Source organism: Macrosteles quadrilineatus, unplaced genomic scaffold (genome assembly GCF_028750875.1).
Source record: "Macrosteles quadrilineatus isolate MER2022 unplaced genomic scaffold, UCM_ALF_1.0 Scaffold_4__1_contigs__length_99947679, whole genome shotgun sequence".
Taxonomy (NCBI): domain Eukaryota; kingdom Metazoa; phylum Arthropoda; class Insecta; order Hemiptera; family Cicadellidae; genus Macrosteles; species Macrosteles quadrilineatus.
In genome coordinates this window covers 39,519,258-39,547,249 of record NW_026542597.1, presented here as the reverse complement: position 1 = coordinate 39,547,249, position 27,992 = coordinate 39,519,258, and the positions used below count along the sequence as shown (strand labels likewise).

General features: G+C 36.1%; 2 protein-coding genes across 3 annotated transcripts in view; one reads left to right on the top strand and one right to left on the bottom strand.

Moving 5' to 3' along the window:
• The window catches only part of LOC128991630 (anoctamin-1), a 29,555-nt gene extending 16,698 nt beyond the window's left edge, over window positions 1-12,857 (top strand). For both annotated transcript variants that reach the window (XM_054414683.1, XM_054414682.1), the window contains 9 exons: window positions 401-648; window positions 770-934; window positions 5,181-5,384; window positions 6,261-6,358; window positions 6,947-7,080; window positions 7,434-7,639; window positions 8,697-8,860; window positions 9,372-9,477; window positions 10,455-12,857. In XM_054414683.1, the coding sequence (XP_054270658.1) occupies window positions 401-648; window positions 770-934; window positions 5,181-5,384; window positions 6,261-6,358; window positions 6,947-7,080; window positions 7,434-7,639; window positions 8,697-8,860; window positions 9,372-9,477; window positions 10,455-10,766 (1,637 nt within the window). In that variant the 3' untranslated portion in view covers window positions 10,767-12,857. The remainder of the gene's footprint in view (window positions 1-400; window positions 649-769; window positions 935-5,180; window positions 5,385-6,260; window positions 6,359-6,946; window positions 7,081-7,433; window positions 7,640-8,696; window positions 8,861-9,371; window positions 9,478-10,454) is intronic.
• A 716-nt stretch (window positions 12,858-13,573) lies between these two features.
• On the bottom strand, window positions 13,574-26,537 carry LOC128993423 (protein brambleberry-like). Its single transcript, XM_054417312.1, has 9 exons — window positions 26,185-26,537; window positions 23,676-23,804; window positions 22,193-22,378; window positions 21,148-21,370; window positions 20,624-20,740; window positions 19,807-19,977; window positions 18,522-18,713; window positions 17,303-17,377; window positions 13,574-16,969 (listed from the first exon to the last, which is right to left on the bottom strand). The coding sequence occupies exons 1-9, from the start codon at window positions 26,488-26,490 to the stop codon at window positions 16,749-16,751; spliced, it is 1,620 nt and encodes a 539-aa protein (XP_054273287.1). The 5' UTR covers window positions 26,491-26,537; the 3' UTR covers window positions 13,574-16,748.
• Window positions 26,538-27,992: the final 1,455 nt, after the last annotated feature.

The following is a 27,992-nucleotide window of genomic DNA, read 5'->3' as shown; positions in this document are numbered from 1 at the left end:
GGCACTTTCTAGCTTACTGTTAACCTTAGTCGTAGGAATATATTTATATGTTTTTTTATTTGAATTTTTATCTCAACCATTTAATTTATAACCAAAGTACTCACAAAGACCAACTGTAGCTAGTCAAAATTATATTTTATACATTAGTTTTTGTTATTATATGTGACATTAAAAAGGATTTATAGCTTATGATAACTCCTTTATTTGCTTTCCTTCTAGTTTTTCAAGGTAGAACAGTTGGCATATTTGACAGAAATCAGTACGTCAGCACACTCTGCTGTTGTCACGATACAACTATGTTTTTTTAATCCGAAAATTGCTACAACTTTAACATTAGAATGGAATGTCCAGTTGTATTCATAGTCAAAGATTGCAACTGACACAATGGTAAATATTTCAGCGGCCATGTTCCTGGAGATGTGGAAGCGCTACTCGGCGGAGATCACGCATCGCTGGGACCTGACCGGGTTCGACACACAGGAGGAACATCCGCGGCCGCAGTACCTTGTGCAGCTCACTCGACTCGAGACCAACCACAAGGTGGAGTACAAGCACAATGTCATCACCAACGCTGTCGAGCCCCGAGTGCCATTCTGGAAAATGAGGTTCCCCTCGACTATCTTCAGCTTTTCAGTCGTACTGTTGTTGGTGAGTTAATGCCCAGTAAAGTTCACTAAGCAAGTCAGCAAAAATGTTTACCTAACTATATTTAGCAACCACATTTCAATTTATGAGGTTGAGTTAACAATACTATTTGAATTATTTACAGGTGTCCCTGGCCATAGCCGCAGTGATTGGGGTCACGTTGTATCGCATGTCGGTGTTGGCAGCCCTGAGTGTCTACGGAGATTCTGTTATCACCAGCTACGCCATCATCATCACCACCACTACTGCAGCTACTATCAACCTGGTCTGCATCTTCGTCTTTAATTGGGTGAGTTTTTGCGACTTTGTACTATAAAAGTAAAAATTTCACTCATTACACTGTATTACCATAAAATATTACTATTAAGAAACATAACATACAAGAATAGAATATAGCTGATGGATTATTTAGTTACTCTGCGCCCTGCGGGTTTTTAGTATTGATGCAAAAACTAGCAGACTGTTAACCCATTGGCCTTGTATCACGGAACTGTTCCGTGACAGCTGTTGCGGGTCCAAAATTCGTATCACGGAACTGTTCCGTGATGACGACATCATGTTTATATATATTTTTTTAGGGTTGTTTTTAATTGTTTACGCAACTAAATGTTATTAATAACCTTTAATAAGGATGTGAGGTTATATATAAAAAAAAAATAAATGTACTTTTTCCAAAATTACGTCATTTAGGACTCGATTCTAGAGTAGGTTTTTTTCCTTTGTCTAGTTGAACAAGGATTTTTATTATCGTATAATCTTTGAGCATGTTTTTGTTTATACGTCTTTGACTTTCTACTTCTCTGCTCTTTAGTTACTATGCCAGCTGGAATACAGCTCTATGATTTCGTCACTCTTTGTTTGTAAACAGTTACTCTTTGTTTGTAAACAGTTTAGTGAAGTTGAAGTTGTTGTTGGTTGTGAAAATCTCGTGAAAGTTGTTCTAAGTGCGTGATGTAATCCTTTTACAATACAATGGCAGGACACTCAAATAACTTCGACTCAATATTTTCGAGTGAAATTGATCGATTGTTAGATGGACCAGACGACGACGATGCTATCAGTAACACATCAAGTGATTGTGGGTGGATCGAGGAGGCAGAAAACCTAGACATCAGGACTGATGAGGTAAGCCTAGGTCAAGAAGACTCCGACAGCGAAAGTTTCATTGACGTTGATGAGGTTTTTAGAGAGTGTGATGAAGATATTTCTGGAAATTTCGAAGAATTAGAGGTAGAATATGAAGAGGTAGGGCTAGGGGAATTTGACAGAGCAGTTTGTGAGGAGATGGGGCAAGGAGATATTGGTAACATACCTATTCCAAATGAAACATTGGTTGAAGGAGTAGGCCTAGGCCTAGTAGTAGTAGACACAAATTTAGGTAGGCCTAATGATTCGGAAGAAATGGTGTTAGATGAAGAGAATACTGGTATTGGTACTAGTGAGTCAAGGAGTAGTAGGCCTACTGGTACCAGTAAGAAAAGAAAGCCAAAGGGCAAAGGAAAAGAACCTGTTAGGAAGCGGAGAGGTGCTCCTAAACAGCCCAAACAACAGAGCAAAAAATCTAGGTCCAGATGGGCATGGGAAGACTGCAGTAATAAAATTAAAAATATCCCTTTCGCAAACACGCCTGGGTTGAACCCTATTTCTAGTAGGAAACTGGGAAATAACCCTACCGCACTACAGTGCATGAATGAATTTTTAGGTGAGGAATTCTTTGCTATGATTGCCACTGAAACGAATGATTATGCCAACAAGTTATTGTCTGATCCGAATCGGCACAAAAAACTTTATGAGGCGGCATGGACTCCTGTAAATGTAGATGAAATCAAAGTGTACTTAGCTTTATACATGTTGATGGGACAGGTGAAAAAGCCATCAATTCAAATGTATTGGTCAAAACGAAAAATAATTGAAACCAAGATTTTTTCAGAGGTAATGTCTTTCATTCGCTTCAACCAAATTTCTAGATTTTTACATTTCTCAGACAGTGACTACACAGATCCAAATGACAAACTAAAAAAATTACGACCCGTTATATCATACCTCGAAAACAAATTTATGAATACATATACCCTTGAGAAAAATGTTGCAATAGATGAAAGCCTAGTAAAGCTAAGAGCTAGGTTGTCCTACATCCAATTTAATCCAAAAAAGCGGGCTAGATTTGGAATTAAAATCTACAAACTTTGCGAATCATCCAGTGGATACTGCAGTGGTTTCAAAATTTATACAGGCGCAGACAAAACCTCTGATATGCCAGCCAGCTCAGCGGTTGTGCTGCATTTAGCAGAGCCCATTTTGAACCTTGGCCATGTCCTATACATTGACAACTGGTATAATTCGCCAGATCTTTGTAAGGCATTGCTGGAAAATAACACCCATGTAGTTGGCACAGCTAACCAGCCAAGAGTAAACATGCCCCAGGAATTCGATACACCCAAGCTTGAGGTAGGAGATGCCAAACGTATGAGCAAAGATGGGATCCTAGCTGTGCAATGGAGGGATAAAAAAGTCATCCAAATGCTATCCACTATACATGAAGAAATAGATATGACTGTGGCAAAAGAGATAGTGAGGAAAGGGAAAACAACAGTAGTTATGAAACCCAAGTGTATCATTGACTATAACAATGGTATGCTTGGGGTTGATGTTCAAGACCAAAGACTGGCATCATTTCCCATCATGCGTCGTACGATAAAGGCGTATAAGAAGATATTCTTCTATCTTATAGACATGGCTGTGTTCAACAGTTTTTGCATTTGGCGCAAAATTCACCGTGCAGACATGCATTACCGGGATTACCGCCTAAATCTCATAGAAGAAATTTTGAAGAACATTGTTCTACCAGAGAAATCCAACCCCGGAAGGCCCTCTCTTGACAATCCGGTAAGACTGCAGTGCAAGCAGTGGGCACATTTTGCAATGCAAATCCCACCAACTGCGAGCAAAAAGTTCCCTTCAAGAAATTGCAAGGTGTGCTATAAACACGGGAAGCGGTCAGAAGTCAGATGGATGTGTCAGAAGTGTGATGTAGCTCTGCATTTGGAGAACTGCTTTGAAGCATATCACACAAAAACAGACTATTAGAGACATAAACTGAAGAAGGATGTAAATAGTGTAAATATAGTGTAGTTATATTGGATAGCAAGTGAACACTAATAGAACAGTGAATTTTACAGTAAAGGATGATTTACACCGAAAACTAGCAACGTAGGTACGGTAAGTAACCATAGTCAAATATTGTATCTTTTGTAGTAGAATAAATTTACCTAACTTATTTGAATTAGGTACCTATAACTGTATTAAATTGTAAATTTTCAGAAAATGTGACTGTAAACAATATTTTGCAATTATGTGTTACATTTACCAATATTACACGTTTTTGCAAAATGTAAGTGTTTACAAAAAAACCTAATAAATATTTTGTTTGTCGAAGAAAATTCAAAAAGTAACACTTTTTGCATAGAGAATTAAAATATCTACAGTTTCTATAGTATACATTACAACATTTAAAATGATTTAGTATAAAAAAACAACCGTGCTTTTAAAATAAATTTGTTTTTATTTTTTTATTTTTTTTTATTTGTCCGTAATTTATTTTCTTTTTAGTTTAATTACTATAAAATCTCATTATTATTACAGCCAGTTTAATATACTTCCAATAAAATATAATATAGATGCACATATTCAAAAAGATGAATTTTTTATGAATTTCTGGCTAAACTCTGCAGTTGGCTGATTTTCGGTCCCAATATAACACGTTTTCTCAAAATGTAAGGATATACAAAAAACCTAATAAAAATTTTATTTGTTGAAGGAAATTCAAAAACTAATTTTTTTTGCGTAGGGAATTAAAATATCTACAGTTTGTATACTGTACATTACTACATATAAAATTATTAAATATAAAAAAAACAACCGTGCTTTCAAAATTAAAAATTTTGTTTTTTATTTTTTATTTTTTTTTGTCTGTAATTTTTTTTTTTTTAGTGTAATTACTATAAAATCTCATTATTATTATAGCCAGTTTAATATACTTCCATAAAAATATAATATATATGCAAGTATTCAAAAAGATTAATTTATTATGATTTTTTCCGCTAAACTCAGCAATTTGCCTTATTTTAATAGAATAACTCACTAATGGTTTATGCAAAAATATTCATAGTCCAATGGGTTAAGACACCTCGCTGTACATTACTGAGATGTCCTACCCCTCTCCCCTTACCCCAGATATAACATCTGACCTTTCCCTTCAAACTGCTCTTATTACATCCAGTGAGGCTGAAACAATGAATGGTGAATAGAAATGTTTAATTTATTTTCACACAATGTTGCCTGACCACAAATCTTTAATACTTTATTCTGAAATGGCAACCTTACGAATGTAGGTATTTTAAACCAAGTATGATTGGACTGTAGGATGAGTGGCACAATCTTGTAATCTTGTTAGTGACTAAGGCCGACATGTTCCTTAGACACAGCTGTTAATTAATAGCCCATAGTTGAGTGAACCAGATCTTGACTCATTGCAGATGTACACGTACTTGGCCGAGTACCTGACGGAGTTAGAGATGCTGCGGACACAGACTGAGTTTGACAATTCTCTCACACTCAAGATGTACCTGCTGCAGTTTGTCAACTACTATGCTTCCATATTCTACATCGCTTTCTGCAAGGGGAAACTGGTCGGATTTCCTGCAAAGTATAACCGCCTTTTTGGATATCGCCAAGAGGAGGTGAGAAGACTATGAAAGTGAACTTTTACGGCAGGTTAGCTGAAGGGTTATAATGCTTGGCAAATGATAAGTGATAAGGTAACCTAACCAGTTCGATCCTGAGAAAAGTCAGTAGCTTTTGGTGGTTTGAAATTGGACTCAGATGTATTTGATCATTGGGCTTTTGATCTTAGATAACAATATAGCTGGTTTTAGTGTTTTAGTAAGCAAAAAAGCAACATAATGCACCTCACTCCATTCTACACTCATACTCACATTTAGCTTAGACTACTCGTTACTGTATCACTGTCTTAATGGAATTAATAAATTGTTAAGGATGGTCAAGTTTCTTAATCCAGTTTTATAGTAAGGTGCCTGACTGTTTATCCTGAATCAAATAAAAATTTCCCTAATAATTTTGGTGTAATTTTTGTTATTTATTATTTATTTTATTTTTAATTATGGCAAGCACTTTAATTACATGTTTGGCTACCCAGACGATTTTAATTCGAAAGAGGGTAAAATTCATCTGAAACAGTTAATTGTCCTCTAACTATTTCATACTCTTGTATGTTTATATCCTTACAATCAACCAAATTCTTATCATTAAAACTATCAAAACTAACTTTATCTTTAGTAAACAAACAATGCAGTTTACTGCTCAGCTGTTTAGGTTTTTACAAGTTTTTAAAAGCCTTTTTAACTCATAATCATTTTAATAAACCATCTCTTAAATGGATATTATTGAGTGTTGAAACTCATCCAAGCATTTTGGTCTTTACAGTCTGGTTTCGGTTTTTCAGTGGATGGATAGAACTTCGCCTTGGTACTTTTTACGTTAATTAACATTGTCTATTGCCTGTCTCAAGTCTGAAGCATGCAGCCCTGATGTTTCAGTGTGGTCCTGGAGGCTGTTTGTTGGAGTTGTCTATACAGTTAGCCATCATCATGGTTGGAAAACAAGCTTTCAACTCTTGTCTGGAGATGGTGTATCCGTAAGTTTTCACAAACTACGTCATTACAAGAAGAACTTTTAAACTTTTATCATCGTTTTTCTGACCTTCGAATAATTGAATAAGACATTGATACATAATTTTTTTTAAAGGTATTTTCTAATTTTACTGTTTTGAAGATAAAACACCACTTTGCTAGCTGTAAACTATATCTTCACTAAATAAATCTAAATATTAAGAATTCACTTGAATCAGTTAACCTTCTAATGCTAGACTTAGATAAAACACCACTTCGCTAGCTGTAAACTATATCTTCACTAAAGAAATCTAAATATTAAGAATTCACTTGAATCAGTTAACCTTCTAATGCAAGACTTAGAGTGGTTACAGCGCTCGCATGCTATTTAAGAAGTCGCCGGTTCGATCCTCAAAAAGTAAAAAATTTGATGGTTTGAAACTGGGTCAAGCTGTCCTTGCCTGGGCTTTATTTTAATAAATGACACCTGTGCTAATGAACCAACTGATTATAGTAAGTAAAAAGTCACCAGATGCATTCATCAAACATCCTGGTATGCCAGCCTCATAAATGAAGTCTAATCTCATCTAAAAGCAATGTTTGGTTGTTCCCAGGATCGTGTGGAAGTGGTGGAACTCGAGACACCTGAAGCAGCGCAGTGCCAAGGGTCGAGCCTCTCAGTGGGAGAAGGACTACAAGCTGGTAGAGTGGGGATCTCAGGCCTTGTTCCCGGAGTATCTGGAGATGGGTATGTGTCTCCAGTCCAGTCTCCACAATGTTAGACTCCCCTTCAATTTACATACCAAATTTGCTGTTGTAGCCCTGACTCATCCCAGTAGTATATCAAGATGGCAAAGTTTTGACTTCTAAGAAACCATAATCATATTCATCAGGAACTTAAATAATCCAACTAGCGATTTTGTCAAACAGATCACACACAAAGGACACAAAACACAGTACATGACATAACAAAAAAGGTTGTCAATAAACATACTTGCCTATTAATATACAGTATATTATTTCTCAAACTGCAGACATATTCCTTTGCACTCTTTGTCCTCTTAGATAATCTTTTATTTTAACAACCATTTCCCTGTCCAGTGTTGCAGTACGGGTTTGTCACGATATTTGTGTCTGCGTTCCCTCTGGCGCCATTGTTTGCATTGCTCAACAACATCCTGGAGAGCCGGTTGGACGCCAAGAAGCTTGTCACGTACCATCGACGACCGGTGGCTCAGCGTGTCAGGGACATCGGAGTGTGGTTCAACATTCTAGACTCTGTGTCCAAACTGGCCGTTATCACTAATGTGAGTGTTTTTGCATATTTTTTAACTAGTAGAGTAGTATTGTCTGGGTCTCTTCGTGTTGTCTCCAACTTTCAAACAAAAATGGACGCAGAATTTAGCTACTAACAGAATGTGTTGATCTGAATAACTGATTTTTTCGATTAGGCTTTTCACCAAATCAAACTGATATTGCTACTATTGTACTGTTGTTACTATTGTAAGCTGTATAGTCAATGGCTATAGCATCTTTTAAGCCCCAAGAACATCTGAAATATGAAATATCTGATCTTTTTCAATATCTGAAATATGAACTCTGGGTGAAAACAGGATTTTTGACAGCATCACACTCTGTGAGTGCCTTATTCAAATATACTTACTTACTTACTTACTGCCGTGGCTCTTGGTACCCAAGGTGGTACTTTGCCTCGCCAACACACTGCCTCCAGATTTTTCTATCCATTGCCTCATCTTCCCTTCTTCCCAGTATTCTTAGGTCTTTTCTAACCTGGTCTCGCCATCTCAACTTGGGCCTTCCTGGTGGTCTTCTGCCCTCCGGATTGTTCAAAAGGACGTTCTTGACTAAGGTGTCGTCCTCTTTCCTTAGTAGATGGCCAGCCCATCTCATTCTCCTACCTCTCACCTCGGCCACTATGTCTGGGTCCATATATAATTGCCTCAACTCTGCATTGTGTTTTATCCTCCACTCTCCATCTTCAAAGGTTGGACCATATATTTTTCTCAATATTTTGTTCTCAAATACTATCAAACGTTTTTCTGTTTTTCAAATATAAAAAAAAGATTTTTGATCAGCTGGTTTATTATATAGAATGTCTACTTCAGTATCCAAAAGTCGATGATATAACTAAATATAAAGTTAACACTTAACACTTACTACTTCCCCAAAATTATTGTTAATACTTGCCTTTTACAAGGACATTATCACATTTTTACAAATATTTAAGTGTCACATTTAATTTACTCATTTTTACTAGCATATTCCACTGGTAAGTCTCTTTAACCATATCAAAACCCAGCTTTACGCAATATTCATGATGTAACAAAACATGTGATTTTCCAGGGGTTTATTATAGCGTTCACCTCGGATTTCGTGCCAAGGTTGTTGTACAAGATGAGTTCGCCTGACCACAGTTTGACAGGCTATATGAACCATTCCTTGGCTTACGTTGATGTGCGAGATCTGGACATGCAGGGCAAACCTAACTCCTCTCTGCAGTATTGCAGGTAATGCTTAACTAAAAGTAGCTGTAGACAACAATGAAAAAAAACTCGTTGGTACAAAAAAAAATATCAGGACTGATTGTGTGATTGGGGATCCAAGTATTTCAGATTAAGGACGATCCGGATGGAGTTAAATAATCTTCATAAAGATAGGCAGTAATATTCTGGGAATTCCAGTTAACTCTTAGGTGTAATGAAAATTGTGACATATTTTCTGAATTTAAAAATCTGAACAACAATTTTGTGTTTAAATATGTAAGGACAGTAGCTGCATAGTTTACAGTAGCGCATTCTTAACTTGGAATGTATATGTTTTGTATAAATGTCTATCTTGTATGGATGATAAATCTTCTCTGAAATATGCTCAAGCTAATTCTGTAACCTTGTAAATAATGAAAAAAATACATATATTTTTTAATTCTTAGTCCATAAAATGCTAATGTCTAACAAACTCAATGTGTATATATTAATATATAAGTCATCCACAGTTTCGAACGCTCTGTTGTCTTTGTAGGTTCAGTGACTACCGTGAACCCCCTTGGTCGCCTCACAAGTATGAGAAGACCACGATGTACTGGCACGTGCTGGCGGCTCGATTGGCTTTTGTTGTTCTTTTTGAGGTAAGTTAAATTATTGTTTGCAGTTACTGAAATATCTCTCCTCTTAAAAACTATATACAGTATTTGTAGATCGGTAAACATGTGTTATTCAGAATAATAATTTTTCCAGATGATTTTGCCCTCAAGGTAGCCACATCATTTGGGGTGTTTTTCATTACCTAGTTTGGAATCCTTTATTATTGTATAATGTCATCTCTTAGAGCTATTGGTGTTTTTTTTTCTTGAAGCGTCTTTCCTTCATTATTCCCTTAAGGTGGTTTGGAAGTAGTTGAAAAGTTTGCGTCCTATGTCGCTTGGCTTCTTTTCAATTACTGAAAGATGTCAAATTGGTGGTGCAAATATGTCAGCATTATTTGTGTTATACGATTATGTTTCCCATAGTTGCAAATCTCACCAATCGCAACAGTACCGGCCTTTGCCTATGGGAAAATGCTGCAACGCTCTATGCCTAGCCTGGAGATTAAACAGTCCTCGGCTAGATCCTACCTCAAAGCAGATCCTACCCTCCTCCCACCCACAGTAGCACTGTGAGACAAAGCAGAGTACTTTCAATACGTATAATAACACCACATTAAGCATCTTCAGTTAGTAACAGTAGTACAGATTGTGTCAATTAGAGTGGCGAGCGTGATGCACACAAGTACCTATTTCCCACCACCGTCACTTTTGTTATTTTGCAATCCAAACAGTTAATTCCCATTGGTATAATATCATACCTAGGGGTGTGTCTCACAGTGTTACTCCATTCTATTTAACACAATCTCTAGTAAGTATTTTAAGTATAAAAGGGATTTAAATGATTATAGGATTTCCAGGATTCAAATAGCTTCTTTTTGTGCTAACAAGACACTTTGTTGAATTGAGAAAAGTTAGCCCAAGAGAGCTATTTTTGAACAAGTCGAAGCATGCCGCATGATGAATAATATTTGACTTTTTGTATTTATAAACCATGTAAAAGCAACCGTTGGCTTCAACAGAACCTGGTGGTGGTGCTGGTGTTGGTCGTGCAGTGGCTCATTCCAGACATTCCAGCCAAGCTTAGTGAGCAAATCAGAAGAGAGGCTTACCTCACTAATGAGATCATCATCTCTCAAGAGGCACAGAGAGTCTGCAAGAGATCCCGCAGTACTACCAACTCACTAGAGTCAGTAGAACCAACCTTCACGAATAAGTCCCCTGACATACTTCCAAACAAACATCAATCCAAGTTTACGAGGGAGGAGATACAAGACGCAGCCATGATTCATAGACCTCAAAGTTTCGGGGAGATTTGTGAGGAATGTGTATGATAGTCGTATTATTGCGGGGGGGGGGGAGTGGTTTTAACTATATAGTTATTATTTTAGGCCCCATTCATGCACCAACAGCGGGAGCGGTAGCGATTTTCAACACCATTGAGTTAAATGGGGCTGTTTTTGCACGAAGAGCGATAGCGGTAGCGGTTGACGTCCCGCTGCGGTTTCTAATTCGACCGCTGTGTAGTTAGAAACCGCAGCGGTTGCTTGGGATAGAGCGGTTTATAACTACATTGAGTCAAACGAGACTGTTTATGCACGGCGGGAGCGGAAGCGGCTGCAGCCAGGGTTGCCAACTTGACCCACGCACACGTGCACTTAGGACAAATAGTTGTGTTAATTATTTGGCAGAGTTTGAGTTGGCAAGACTGTGTCCCCCTTCCATTCTCCGTTCTCCAACTGCTACCGCTATCGCTTGCACAATTTTGACCACAGCGGGAGCAGGCCCGCTGTTGGTGCATAAACGGGGCCTTAGCTCAATGGCTTTATTTTACCTTGCTCTGTCAAGTGATCCTAGATTGTAGTAACACTGCTATAGTTTTTGGACCAACAGAGTTCATCTTCAAGTGCAACAAAAAACACATCATTCATCCAACCAAGTTGATGTTTTTGTCGCGCTTGAAGATGAACACTATTAGTCTGAAATTATAGTAGTAGTACAAATCTAAGTTTATTTTACAGAGCAAGGTAACCTAAAACACTTTAGCTAGTTCAGTGATTCAGAGGTTGTTTCACCATGATATTATTTTAAGTGAAAGCCAGTGACTGAAGGAGTTTTTTGTGGGAAGGCGTAGAGTTTAGCTTACCAGAACACATCTACCTGAGGCCAAAAAAATTAGTACTTAATACTATTGTTACCACTATTGTCTTGTGATATTTTTTGGCTTAAGTTTCTCAGGTACGAAGCTGAACTCTCCTTCGTTCATAAAACTTCTATTATTTATAAAATGTGCAATATTTTATAAAATTGTAATTGCTGCATTTTGAATAGGAATGTCAGGTATTTGTGATTAACTTAAAAGTTTTATATTGCTTTATGTTTACTATTTTCCTATAGCATAATATTTTTAAGCATTGTTAAATTTGGTAATGCTTTTTAAATAATTTAAAAGATCTTTATATTTAACTAGGAACTAGTTTCCAAACTCCTGTTACGATTCTATTTGCAACGAATCTCAATGTACTGAATAGTCTTATATATTACTAATGGAATCTATTTATAAAAAATGGATCAAGTCTCCATTCGGAATTACGCTTATAAGTGCCAAAAATATCTTGTGCAATCATAATGTAACTATCAAGTTATGTTTTGTTATTTACTTAATACTCGATATCTATCAATTGTCATAGTTATTCTTTATTTTCTACATGACTGTAGAGAAAATATACTGGGCTTTGGTAGAAAATGATTTGTCTTGTAATGTATCTTGAAGAAGATTTACTTATCGATGCTTGCAAGATGAAGGGGCATAAGTACATATAATATGATATGTAGTTAGGCCCTACATATATGTATGTATGTATATGTATGATCATGATGCCTTGCAAGCAACGTTATGTTATAGAAAAACTTTCTCCCTTGGTAGATTTCTCATCCTTATGGAACAGCTGAAGCCAATTTTATTTTTAGTTCTGTCCGGTGCACTGTAGATCTAGTGTTTTGTTTACAATTTGTTTCTTGTTATATCAGTAAGTAAAAACCTCGTTTAACCAAATAAAAGTAATCAGTGTCACCAGACATAAACTAGAAAAACGAGCTTCAAAATTTACAATGGGATGGGATGGGAAGTCGTAATGGGAACTGCAACAATTCCTTGATAACAAACTGTTTGTTGTATTTTAATAATTTATGAATTGTTTGTGATAATAATTTTTAATTTATTTGTTTGTGTATTGCCCAGTATGTTTAATCTACAGCTTGTGGGAGTTACTTGAGCTTTCAATGTGATATGCATTGTAATCCTATACTGGATTGTGATATTGTTAGTCTTGTTTATGATTAATTACTAAGTTACAAAAATGGTTTAACATTTGCTCAAATCATTTGTGGTCTTATTAACTATTTATTAAACTATTTATTTTAATGCTGTTGAATCAATCATTCATATTTTACCTCTTACTTTATATTTCAGTGAAGAAGATATTAATTGGTGGAGAGGGTTGTGCACTTAATTTTTCCACCAGCTGTAAATAATCAAATGTAGTTATTAATTAATTTGATGATACAGCTCTCAAGAACAGTACGGTAACTAGAGTTTACCTAATCACAAATTTGAAGGTAGAAGTGACTTTAATACGTTTGCTGCTGACGACTCCGGTCGGAGTAACGGTGCAGTGTTATACAAGTTGGTCTATTGTGACCTCCGCATTTATCAGGGAACAACTAAACTATGTCAGCATGTTGTGCTGGTCCTATACTTTAATTTGGTGTAGGTTGGGTTTAGGTTGGTAGTACAATCCTGTCTGGCAACGCTTTTTGTCCCGTTTTCAGGGATTTTTCTCTCTATGTGGCTCAAACAAAGACACTGGCTACGGATCCAGGCAGTGCTGCTATCTGTGAGTTTTTCAGTGAACTACGTCCACCATTGGGGTAACACAGCACCTTCACCACCGCTGTCAATACTGAAATATTTTAATATTTTAATGCTATTGCGTTCGCTGATTCACTGGCGCGCCGAGGCTGCGTCGCATTTCTGACCGTACTGCCGATCATTTCTAATAAACAATGTAATTTCCATTTGCTATCAACTTTATGTTGAACAGCCAACTGACAAAAGATGAGAAATTATAACAACAGTTGTAATAAAAACAAAAGAGTGTATTTGTCAGAAAATGTCACAAAATCTTAATATATAAAATCAATCAAAAGAGATCTTATGAGACAAACACCCAAAATTATGTAACAACACATTTTGTTAGCAGTTAGAGAGCAATAAAAATACACAAAAATTAATAACATTCCTTATCAATGATTCCTTGCATCACTATTAGTGGCACTGAGAGGTTATAAACAAAAACATAATCTCTCTTATAACAGAAGTTATGAGTAGTGATTGTTGGTGATTAAATAATTGTCCCAGGTAAAGTAGTGTACGTAACTTGAGTAATGAGCCTTAACGACATTCAGAGAAGTTTTTAAGGCACTCGCCAATAAACATAAGCATTAGGAGTAAGGAAAAAACTGGCTACAATTAAGTAATTGTACATGAAAGTTAACAAAAACTTCTCTTACCTATAATGTTAAATCATTAGAAATTGTGTAAAAAATGATTTGTTGATAAAACATACAACTAATCAACTAATGGAAACAAGTAAATCTAACTGTAAACATTTATAGAAAAACAAATTTCTGCACAATTCAAAAATTAAAAAATTATATCTGTAGGCTATAATTTATGTAGATATAAAATTGTGTATAACTGCCAAGACATTGCCAAAACAATACATCAACACCAAACTAGTTGTATAAACCATAAAATTTCAAACAATAAATCTTATTAAGCACCCTTCATTATTGGCAACTACTAACTAAGAACACACTTTTACTTGTCTAATACTATAAGGACTATTAATACTACAAAACACATCAAATAAAACACTTAATCAATATTTAACATAACTTAAAATACCGGCTGTCCCAAAAAGAATGGATCAAAAGTAAACTGGCGTAAACACTTTAGATTAAAAAATAACTTTATATACAAATTTTAAATTTTCCTTAACTTCCTAAGTTTTTCCTACCTTGGTTTCACCGCCTAACCTCTCCATGTACTTCGTTATTTGCTTGAAGAAGAACAAGTCGGTGTTCCAGCTCTGCCCACACATTGTGGCGCATCTAATTAGAAATTATTTCAAAGGCTTCCCTTTGCTTCATCTTTGTTAAAGTTCATCTATGTTTGAGATCGGCAAGTGCCAGAAAAAAAAATATCACACCACAGATTTTTTCTCTATATACCATTCATTACACTGTGCTTGCAACTGCACCATTGCAACTTTATGTTCTGAAAATTCAAACGTGCCAACAAACTGAATCCTGTTGAGGAGAACTAAAAAAACTTAAAGATGCCAGCTTTAAAATCAGCCATAGTTGACTTTTCTATGACCCTTGGTATTAAACTGAATATTTTATCCATTCTTTTTGGGACCGTGTAATTAAAAGGTATATTTGATCATTTGAATTTATGGTGTACTTTGATGTCTTGATGAAATAAAGCAAAATATACAACGGTTTTGTTTTGTTTTACTTAAGTAAGATAAAATAAGAAACTTATTTGTTCTAAAAAACAACCTTGTAAAGATGCAGTTATGAATCAGGACTGAATTTGACAACCAAGAACTTTTTATCAAAGGAAATGTCCTTAAAAGAAATTCCCTTAACTATCTTATGTAAACATATTGAACACCTTTGACATTTAGTTACCATGGCGTCCTCTAACACAAGGCTGCTGTGAGACAAAAGTGGCAATGCCGCAGCCCCGGCCTACTGAAACAGCTGTTGCACTAATTCATAATGGAGCGTCTGTACAATGTTTATGTTTGTTATTACCATGGCAACAGGCCAGCCAGTGCATCGTTGCGACACACCAATGCCACAGCCTTGTACTAGAGAAGGTTATGCAGTTACACTAAATTCAAATTGTTTACAAATAAGTGACTTCTCCGTCACATTGCCACAACACTAAGGTCACTAAAGATGACTTAAGTTACCTATTGAATCAAAGCTAATTTTAACGTTTCTGATGTAATGAATGAGCCAGCAAAACTTTTTTTAAATGACTTGATCAATGTCGATGATAAATAAGGCCTTCACTACAGTGTTCTAGTGATCAAAAAAGATCATAACATTTTTGTACTACAGGTAACTTTGAAGTTTGTATTTTTTTGTTTAAGGCACATTTTCATAAGTATCACAGTAGTTTGTGCGGAAGAACGATGGGGCTAAGATTTGGTAAAACTTTACAAATAAATTAATAAACTGTGGTAAACTTACAGTTGCGACCATCAGACTGTGCGCGGCTCAGACCCCCCCACTACTGTATATCGCCAGTAATATCCACCCCCCTCTCTGCCCGCGCCTTAGCCAGCCGCACACAGACTAATGGTCTCATATATACCACATATTAATTGCACACAATGGATCATGTGACTTAAGCATGTCTTAACTATTTTATTAGGAAATTTTTTCTAGAACAAATTAAAAGTGTAGAAACTTTTGAACATAGAAGTAAAGAAATTTGTTTCCTTAAACTTTAAATCTAATACCTCCACTCTCCCACTTTCACACAAGTAAACTTATTTAAAAATTAAACTCACTAAGCAAACTTCACTGGTGGATACAATATAATCATGTATCAACGGCATTGAAACCTCTTGTACTACCCACACAGATAAGTATTACTCTCCAAACAAAGCGATTACAGTAGCAATAGCCAAATCTCTTCCTGAAAAATTGTTCTACTAAAATCAAAATCATGTTTATTTATAAACTTCCAAACTTATATAAACTCTTCATTCTTTTATTCTTAACAGCCAAGTACCATTGACTACAAATTGTACAATGATAAGAACAGTGTGTAGCTGTTGCTTTTGAATGGTTCGAAACTGGGCCCAGCTTCCTTTGATCAACGGGCTTTTAATAAATGGTCATGACTGATGAAACAGCTGATCTTAGTCAGTAACAAAGCCACACAAGATATCTCACCCCATTCTACACTCTCACATTCTACAATTCATATATTTGGCTTAACATAGGCTCTAGTAGCTTCAGCGTCTCCATCTTAATTGATAATGATAATGATACATTCAGTGTTTAAACTTAAATCTTTGCAGACCCTTTCTGCTATCATAACAGCCTGCTTATCGTAATTAATAAATTATTGCAATATTAGGCAGAGTGTTGCAAAATGTGACTTCAGCTTAAACCCTGAATATATTTACACAGAATATTTCAACTATTAAGACGCTACAGTTGTTTGACTACGTGGTGACAGAGATGTGTCGTCTGCACGTGTCTAGTCCCGGCACGGGTGTTCCACGACACAGCTGACCGTTGCGACACAGCCTTCCACATCTCCGATGCCTCAAAGAGCCTTCCTCAAAATCACCTCGAGTCGACACACTTCCCGCCCTAGACGAGCTTCTTGTTGACAAGTTATCTTCATCGTTTTCGTCCAAATCTAGTTTCTGATACTCTTTTTCTGGAGAATACAAATATTCTTTACTGTGTGCAGTCGTCATTAAGAAATGCTGGTTGAAAAAGTTTTTTTTTAATATTTAATTGATTAATGTGTTGAAATATATTTTGTTACTGGTAAATGGCAAAAAACTAGATCCAGCTATCATGTCATCTTATGAGTGTTTTCCATTGTTGATTCAAAATCAAAATAAGTATTAAGGTTTCTTAATTATTAAGGTAAGCTTAGGCAGATATATTACCATTGTGATTTTAAAGGTCCATTTGACATTACTGAATACTTTTGATTCATTCATTAGGTTTTTAAACAAGTAAGTATTAGCTGATAAATACTTACTTTGATGAACACCAGCTTTAGGCCTCCTCATGTAAGACCAACATATAGGAACCAAAACTGCAATTGCCCACCAACCTGCAGAAAAATGAAATGTTATTCCAAATTATAAACTCATACAGTAGAGTCTCAATTATCCACCAAAACCAGCCTCGGGAAGGATGGATAAGCAACAAGGGTAAAAGGTCGGATAGCATGGTAGGTTGTATTACTGAATATTGGATAGTAGAAGCAATACTGTACATCTAAGACTAAGATCAAGAATAAAATTTATAATTGTCAAATACATTGATTTAGTATACATTATGAAAACAGTCATATAAAATATATATATATCTTCTAATATATAAAATTCTCGTGTCACAGTGTTTGTCTGCAAACTCCTCCGGAACGACTTCACCGATCGTTATGAAATTTGGTGTGTAGATTCTGTAGGTATGCGAATCGGACGTAAACTATTTCCCGTTTCGAAATTCTTAAAAAGGCTCCGCCCCAGTGGCTCTGGAGTTTCCCATGTTAACCTTATGAGAAATGGAATTAATGAATCTTAACAGCTGTTTCAATTAAACAAGTTGGTTCTGTTCTATGATGTTCAATAGCATTAAAGTTACAAGGATTACCAACAGGGTGCAGCACTATTATTTCTTTTACATTTATGACAACAGCTAATTTGCAACCAAAAGGTGAGTGAGCGTAGCAAACGAACTTCAAAATGGAGGCGAGTAAGCATAGCGAACGAGCTAACCTGAAGGCAAGTGAGCGCAGCGAACGAGCTCCAACCTAAAGGTGAGTGAGCGTAGCGAACGAGCTCCAACCCAAAGGTGAGTGAGCGTAGCGAACGAACTTCAACCAGGACGTGATTGAGCGATGCGAACGAGATCATCTTGAAAATTAAACGTAAAAGTAACGGTACTTTCTTTCCATCGGTCTGTCTTAGGGGAAACCTATAACTTAGGCGATACGAAGCCGGGTCAGCTAGTAAATATATATATATATCTTCTCCACATCACAAATAAAAATTACAAACAACATTTTCAGAGAGTGATAGATGCACCAAGATGAATTTGTTGGGAGGGGGGAAAGGTATTTTGAAGGCTAGCATCAGCTGTCAAACAGTGTTGCCATTGCTAATAAAAAAATTGCCTCCCTGGTTTCAGAGGTCAGGGTTTCCGTGCATACGTTTTAACAAGAATAAAACAACAACAAAAATAAATTGATTTACCTGCAATAGCACCAGTAAGATGAAGGAAGTTTAATGGTTGTTTGTGATAGACCAGTGTAATATTAGCCACAACAGCCGCCAACAGCATGAAGCGGCAAGCTAGACTGAGCTGCAGAAACAAACTGATCAACACTCCAGTCAGCAGGAACAGAATATGCTGAGTCACTGATATCAGAGTTTGGCTGTCTCCGCCTACAACAGACACACAGATAATGTACACAGTTGTCGTGTCAGGGAGTGAATGAATGAATGAATGAATTATGAATTTATTCCACCACATATATAAAAATTACACAACCAAATGTACAAAAGAAAAAAGTTCTTTATGCAAAACTAAACTAACTAACTATAACTAATTAACTATATACATGCGTAAAAGGTTGAAATAAAACACATCATATGATGTAGATTGAATTTGTATTTGAAGAGAAAAAAAAACCTTAAAAGGTGTTTGATTGATATAATAATATTTTAGAAAAATAGAATAGGTGATATTAATAGAAGTCTTAAAAAAGAAATTTAACTATACTTAGATAAAAATAGATAATTTATGGCTTTGCCTACTTATACAGTATACATCTCTGATGCAACATCGTCTAGCATTTTTCAATTTTTGGAAGATAGATCAAGAACCAAACAAAAGAATACCGTAATTAAAGATTTTCCCATTACTGGTTTAATGCCATTGCAATTAGAATGTAACAACTGTTCTAGATGATAAATATACGATATAAAATATAGTTTGATTTTTCTCCAATAAAATAACAAAAAGAATATTCTTCTGGTCCACATACAACAGTCTTCATTACAATATAAGTTCAGTTATGCATGAAAATATGCACAATGAATGTAGTCAGAACCAAGGGCATGCCCAAAGGAGGTTGTGGGGGGGGGGGTGAAAAAGTATTTTAATATAAAATTCCCAAAGTAAAAAACTTAATATTTAGTCTGATATTTAGGACTATTATAGCACTTTTAGATAGCAGCCACAGTATTTTGTCCTTGTAGTTACTTTGGGAACCCTGTGAACTTGCTTATCCACTCCACTTTCTTTATTTAGTAAAGGGATTGATGCCTGATGTAACTGGGCTTCTTTATTTTCATAAGGTGTACTTTGAATGATTGGTTCATTACTGTTTCCTCCAGGCTAGAGCAGACTCTTAACTCCTATCTTTTCCATCCTTGCAAAAAAAAATGCATTCAAAAGGTTATGCAATCTTTCATTAGGCTTTGCCAAACCATGTTTACCCCCCCCCCCCTCCATAATGTTTTACAGTTCACCTACCAATGGCCGTGGAGAGTTGTGTCAGTTTCTCATCCACCTCGGTCCGCACTCTTGTCACCATCGCCAGCAAGTAGTTGACACTTGCGTTGATTCGCTTCAGATTCTCCATGGTTTCTTGGCTACTTTTCCTCATCTCTTCTTGTTGTTTTTGTAGCTTTAGACTTCTCTCATCTTTAAATGAAATAAACTTAGTAAACACTATGGGTGTGTCGATTCTTGATACCATAGATTCTTGAATATTGGTATCGGTATCGAGAACCACTCTCATCAAGATATATCTGTGAAGATTGGTATATATAAGTATCAAGAATCAATACATTTTGGCCTCTACACGTCTCTAGTGAACACACATAAAATGAAAAGATGAAAAATGTTGCAGAATTCTCAGTTATTATTTTAGAACATTGTTTCTGGTTTAACAAAAACCTTTTTAAATAGAATAAAATTGCTTTTAAGACTCAACACCAGTAAGTCGCAGAGGTACCATTTTATTTTCCCACCAAACATGTTTTATATAAAAAGTTTTCTTTCTTAAGCCTGTCCAAAAATTGGTTTTGATAAAAAAATTTCCACAGAGTTACTTTTGCTTTTAGCTCATTAAAGGGCAAAAAAGTGTTGCACAAATGTTATGTTGGACACAGCTTAAAGGTGAAAGTACAAGAATTTTCAAAGAATAAGAAGATTCAAAGAGTTTTAAGTGTTTTTCCAACTGAAACCGTAGACTATTGTCTGATCTACTACTCAAGAAAAAAATCTGGTCAATTTACAGTTAATTTATTCAGGTTCAGTAGTACATTAGTTGACACAATATACTAACCTATAGAACTCCAAATAGCATCGGCTTTGTCAGATATCTCAGACAATTTGGACACAATATCTTTCTGAATGGTTTGATGTTGCTCACTCTGGGTCTCCAGCTGCACTCCAACATGGCCTGGAAATGGCAATATTGGAATATCAGAATGATAAATGAGATACCAGTTTTGTAATATTATGGAATAAGGATAATTGAGCTAAAGTTATACCTGCAGCACTCATTTTTTATGTAGTTTCAATTTTTAATCAAACAATCCTGTAGTTTGAGGAAATAAGAAAATAAGCTAATACCTCATTATTTTGAGTTAGGATACATTTATACTTCATCCGGCTCTCTTTATTTCAAAATTTTTGTAACTTCACAATATACGGATATTTAGACGAGTTAAAGAATTGGGAGATTTATGCTCTACTTTGTCACACAATATCAAATAATTAATTCAGAACCAAAAGCAAAAGTCATTAACACACAGTAAATAATTAAATCAGCCCATAAAAATACTCCAATCTTTAAAATTTAGCTACCAAGTTCTTCCGACAGTTTCTCGGACAAGGAGTGTAGCTGGTGCTGCAAGCTCTGTATGACTGTTTTCTCTTGGGTCAGCTGTTTAAGGTTGGCAACAATGTGGTTCTGCACTTGTGAGGTGGCAAGCTTGAGTCCACTGTTTTGGTCCAAGAGTCCCTGCTGTCCAGCCTTCAGAGAGTCCACTGTTCCTTCTGTCAGCTTACTCATTTCCTTTTGCAGCTCCTATGAGCAGATTGAATTATCAAGTTAACCCTTAGAGTGCCAGGCGAGAAATAAAAGTAACGCTCAAAAAATGCCGATGATTTTTCCCGAAGGTCGCGCTAAAAATGCCGAGCGCGATCTGGCGGTTTTTAGGTAAAAAATTCGTAAAAATCGAATTTTCGATATTTCGACCAACGAAAATCGATGTATCGCATCTAGTAACTTTCGACTCAATGTTAATATATGGGTTAAAAGAATCCGAGTATCCGTTCGGTTGTTATAACAGCTGTTCGATCATTACGAAACGTCCGGTCAGCCGGACGTTGGCACTTTTGGCTCGTTCTAAAAACGTCCGGTCGGCCGGACGTCGGCACTTTTGGCTCGTTTTAAAAACGTCCGGTTCCCCGGACGTTGGCACTCAAAGGGTTAAGAAACCACTTTCAGTGCCAATAATCTTCAGGTTTTAGGTTCTTGGGACGATCAATGCTACCTGAGTTACTGGTACTGGAAGGACCCGTTGCAGTATATACTGGAAAATATAGCAGTTTTACATTCACAGAGCTTGTGGAAGGATAAATGTTGTGCTTCAGGTTTGTATGTTGTGTTTTTCTTGCAATGTTCACTACATGAGGGGTTTTAAAATGATTGACATTATGACCTGAAGATGAGCTCAATATTCTGCAGCCCATAAAAGCTGTAGTTAATAAATCAAATGTTTAACAGATTATTTGTTAATTCTAATGACCGAGAGGCCAATCCATCGTGAAATTCTTCGACACTTTTATCATTGAACATTGGATATGGCTACTTTGAATTGTATAGCAAAAATTATTCCACATTTACCTCTAAATTATCCATGGTTTCAAGCTGTTTGAGAGCAGAAGTCATGAGTTTGTTGACTGTCATCTCTGAGAGCGCTCGGAACTGTACTTGACGAGTGGCGTAGCAGACTGCACGAGCTCTGTTGTTGATTGTATGATAAGCGTTCCATGTCTCACTGTCCATTGGGGCTGTGCACTCCTTTAAAGACTGAAATCAGGTCCAAACTGTTAGTACTACCAGTGTTTGGGTAATGTAAGTGCTTGTAGACCACTTATGAGAAAAGAAGGTAAAAACCGGGTCTTCAGGGCCAGATCCAAGCATATGCAACATAAGCGCGCACCTAGGTGCCCACGCCAATTAGGGGCCTGAACCACTAATACAATTTACAAACTTATTTGTCACCGGTCATATTTTATCATCCTAGATAGAGATAGTACTTTGCAGTGGAGTAGACGTGAGTTTTCCAGAGTGTGAATACTCAATACAATGTCTGAGAAGTGACAAACATCGGTGGTGTTCACGATTTCAACACGATTAGGCCTATGGGAAATTTGTTATCATCTTGCCAAAAGACAATGTGTGTTCCCACAACCGCAGATGTTCACAATTTTTCCACGATCGCAGGTAACTTTTAAGGATTCATCACAATCTCAAGAACTGTACACGATTTCATTGAAATCGTAGGAGATGTATGTGGTTTTCTGCTATTACGTAGGCCAATGATGATGTCTTTACTACAGTTAGATACGACTGTGGAAGATGTTCACAATTCCCTAGAGTTGCAGGTGACGTTTAAGATTTGTTTGACATCACAGGAGATATACAACTTATTTAAATAATTAAAAATATTAAAACCCGTGAGACATATTTTAGAGTTAAAAACACAAGTTGCATTGTAATATTTATAAGGTTCTTGAAAAAAAACAGACAGGGAATGTCGGTACCAATTTGATAAAATAACCTTAGTTATAAATTAACGATATTCTAATTCTCTAATGTCTTAAAATTTATCATCTGTGATATATGTACAAACATTATACGTTATAACTTGCAAAGGATTTTTATTTTCAGGCCAGACAATACAGAATATTTAGGCCTACCGCAAATTCCCTTAAAAATGAACATTTGACATTAAAGTAGACTTTCATAGAGAGGGGCCCTCAAATTCAATTCCCGGTACATCCACAAAACATATAAGGGTTTGAATCAATTTCCCTAAAAATGTTTGAATGGCACTCTCTCTCTCTTTTCTCCTCTGAAAATGCCACCGGCATACCGGTACACAAAAAACTCAACGGCGAGTACGCTTGACATGTTATGGTTAGCACATGTAAGATTTTAACTATTTTATATTGAGAACAAAAGGCCAACCACTTTATTTTAGTAAACAAGTAAACTGGCATTGACTATATAGGCTAATTTGTTTACACGGATGTATTAGTCCATTAATAGTACCGGTATGGTAAGAAAAAATAAATGTTTTAAGGCTCTCATGATCACTCACCATCTCTTCTGTGCATTCTATTTGAGGTTTCCCACTGATTTCCAACTGACAGTTTAAAAGTCCAATGCTCAGTTTAGCAAGCTCTTCTTCATTGATGTTCGAACATGATGTTTGTATTTTCATCACAGCCTAAATATAATTGTGAGATCAATCACACTAGAATAATTAAATGTGTAAAACAAGCTATGCTACATGAATGAATAGAATATTTTATAAATTAAAGACAGTGGCATATCGGGGGGGGATTTACCGCCCTGACCTTAAAGCAAGATCTTTTTACAATTAAAGTATTTGTCTACAAATTATAAAATCTGTTTATGCCTCTAAATAGCCTAAAACACAAGTTTACAGGTCTAATTTTCAAACATTTCCCTAGAGGGTGTTCCACACCCCCTCCAGGTATAGTATGGTATGGTATGGTAGGTATGGTATGGGTATGGAACACCCTCCAGGGGGGCTTAACCCCCCCCCCCCCTCCTTAGGGTCATCCTAGTTAAAACGCCTATGGAATCTATTGTTTTAGGCCTGCTGTATTTACAATTGTAACATTTTTATTTGAAACTGTTTCTAAGACAGAAAATGTAAGCACTAGTTTTCAAAATAGGGCCAACCCCCTAATTTGTTAAGTTACTGTTAGATAAGAAGTTACAGGAAAAAATATTAACAAATAAATTGTTATCCTGGATAGCTGAATGGTCGAAATACTCGACTTTAAATCCAAAGTTGGGCTATTAATGATTGATAAAATAATCTCATGTTATGTTCCTTTAAGACGCTTTTATAAAAAGTCGTCGTTATAAGTTAACTTAGTCCCCCCAGATTCTTTGGGGTTGGAAAAAACAACTAAAATTCCTTAACTTACCGGTACTGGTAAAAACTGTTTTTATAGAATTAAATCCTCGACAGTTAAAGTAAAACTAAATTACTTTGATATTCTGATTCCTTGGACTATTCCACCCTGGCCTAATGTTAGGGTCAAACTATAGGCTAAGTTAATAACGCTAAATCGTACTACATGGTTAAGTCCCACCCTTCGTCTAGCACTCAAAACTAAATTAACTTAATGGTCTTCAAAAAAGTCTAATTAATTATCATCCGAGTCCAGGGGCTGTCCTGCCCTAACTTAACTTATCGTCTCACATAAAATTTAATGATCGCCTCCTATTCCCAAGGTTGTTCCACCCTTTGTCTTAACGAAAAAATGGAAAGAGAACCAAATTAAGTTAACAACCTTTGGGAGTCCAGGGACTAACTTATTCAGAGGCGTAACGGGGGGGCGGCGGGGGCGGTCCGCCCCAGTCCCCACACCAACATAGGCCCCCAAATCAGGGCCGTATTCCCCTAACTTCGAACACGGCCATTGCCGAGGGCCTCTTGGCCTAGGAAGTGGCCTTACTCGGGTCTCAAAAGTTGGAAAATAAATTTTGCTGTTGAATATAATCATAATCTGTTCTCACAATCACCGAAAGCGTCTGCAAAGATTGCGCGATCGAAAATCACGACTCCCATCTATCGCGGGTGACGATAATAAGGTCTTGCAACCGCATAAGATGTTCTGTGTTCACGATTTCGCCGCGATTGCGGGGGACGATAATGTTGTCCAAGCGTTCGCCGGAGATGTTAACAATTTCGGCATGTAGAATATATCCCAGCGTCCGCAAAAGATGTTCACTACTCCACCGTAAACATAGGACATGTTTACGATTGCTCCACGGTCTCGGAGATAACCTGCGCGACCGAGGGAGACGAAGATTACAACCCCACAAACACAGACGCTCACGATTTCGTCTTCACCAAGGATAATGTATCCTTCTTTTTTGCCCCGAACACAGAAGTAGTTTGGACCAATTATAGTAAAATATAATTTATAATATAAAGATAGGCTATTATAATTATATACCTAATGTATTTTATACAAAAATAGTAGGCCTATCTCATAAATTAAAAAAAATTGAAATAAGTGTCAAAAAAACCTGATTTGTAGGCCTATTACTTCTTGGAGTACTCAAGTGCTTATTTCGAATCTCCACAACTCATAAAAACTTAAAGGAAAACTTAATTTAGCATAATTCAATTTTTCTCTAATACAAAATTTTAGATTACATTTTAAATAGTTGAAGTAAGCTCATTTAATCAGTGATACAAAATAAATTAAAAGCGTATATTTATTTTTAGTTCTAATCACTGTTTATAGGGTTACTTTTTTAATAAGCACCATGGTACCCTGTTTAAAATAATTTTAAACATGAAATGATTTTAAACAGGGTAGGCCTACTATGGTATTTATTATTTCACTTGTTTAAATGTATGTAAAATAGCTACTTCCCTATAGGGAAATTCGCTAAAAGGCCCTCTCATCTAAGCCGCCCCAGGCCCCCAACTATGACAGTATGCCACTGAACTTATTTTGCCCTGGCCTAACGCCTAGCGTTAGATTATACTCTATGTTACTTTTAAGGTTATTGTGTTATTTTTACTACTTAAGTTAGTATTCTCTTAAATGTCTTACCCTATGTTCACAGGAGTCAATGCCAGATAGTGATACTCCACTAAACCTTTCAGCTTCTTGCAAAAACTTGTCTTCTGGACTCAATTCCTCAAAAGGAACCGATAATAAAGTAACACCATCTCTCAAGTTTGTAATTTTTTGTTCTTGTTTATTAATATTTTGCTGCTGGTTGTTTTTACCAAACTGAAATGGACTCTCATAATTTTCCCAAAACCAATCAAAGATAGATGCTGCTGAAGTTGGTTTAAAATTAAAACAAAAAAGAAATAGCAATAGATAGATAAATATGCCTGGATTATAATTCATTTTAAAATTACAATATTCCCAAACTATTATCTACTCACTCATTAATAAATATTTTACCTAATTGAAAGGGTAATATGATAAGTTAAAAGAAAAAGAGATCAACTTAATTTTAAGGTTAGTAAACAATAACAAACAGAACCGCAAGCAAAGCAACAGAATTCAGCAGAAACAGAAACAGCAGAAATGTGAATTCGATACTATTGCCTTTGCCATTGGCCCGATTGGCCGACGATAAAAAAGGCAGGCCGAAGGGGATTTATCTTTTCTATCCGCGGATCCATAAAAAATCAAAATCAAAACTCTTTATTTCCATAAGATAATACAATTAATTACAGTATGAAATACAGTAGTGATTGAATAGTGGATTGCATAGGCATCTTCAACTTAAAGCTAAATAAAAACTGTTACCATAATGATATTTATAGTTTCGTTTTATTAGTATTATTATGTAAAAACAAGTTTAACAACATTTCAAATTTCAGGTTTTAATGAAAATCCCAGGGAAATGACTGTGCAATTATTTTTATGACTATGCTCTGTAATGCAAAATGTCTCATAGTGCTGAGTCACGGCCACCTTTAACTACAGGCCGCGGCCTGGTAGAATTGGCAACGTTGCAAGTGGTATTATCTAGCGCCAGACGTCCCATAAGATAACATGGCAGACAGGTGACATCAGCTCATTCATTCGCACTTTATTGATTTAAATTTATGAAGATAAATTTATTAAAATATTGAAAATAAAACATACAGAATTGAAAACAGTAACAATATGAATTAAAAATCTATATCTGTACATTTTTTAGCGGAGGAAATATTGTCATAGTTCAGTAGGTAACCAATCTTTCGTAAATTCACAAATACCACCAGCTGCTTCCAAACAAAACAGCTGTTACAGTTACAACACCACTTGCGACGTTGCCACTTCGAAGGCCGGGGCCTAGAGTTAAAGGTGGCCGTGGCTGAGTTCTGTGTTCTCATATCTATGCCCAGTCTTTTGCGGAACCCTCTCATAATGTCCGAGAGTTATTCACAGTACAATGACACAAAATTCGTATTAGCTTTGGTATTAGATCTATGTTATTAGGCACTGGGCAAAAAATCCACTATTAGACACTGTATGATTACACATTATGAATGGGAGATATATTTAATCAATGCTATGCTACACACCACACTATTTTGGTAGCTAACTTCAGTTCACTGTACACCTCAACGGAACGGACCAATAGAGATCGATGAACGGACCCGGACCGTCGTCTGCATCGCTAATAATAATTATTGCTATTCTTTCTAGGGATGAGCATCGATAGAAAAACATCGATGTTGGCCATCGATGTTAACATCGAACCATATCAATTATCAATTATCAATGTGTGGAAAACATCGACCTCTAAACATCGATGAAATTCGGACCGAAACATCGATGTTTTTATAAAAATTCCGTAATTTTGTAAAAAAAGGACATTGGATCAAAACATTATTGTTTTAGTAAAAATTCCA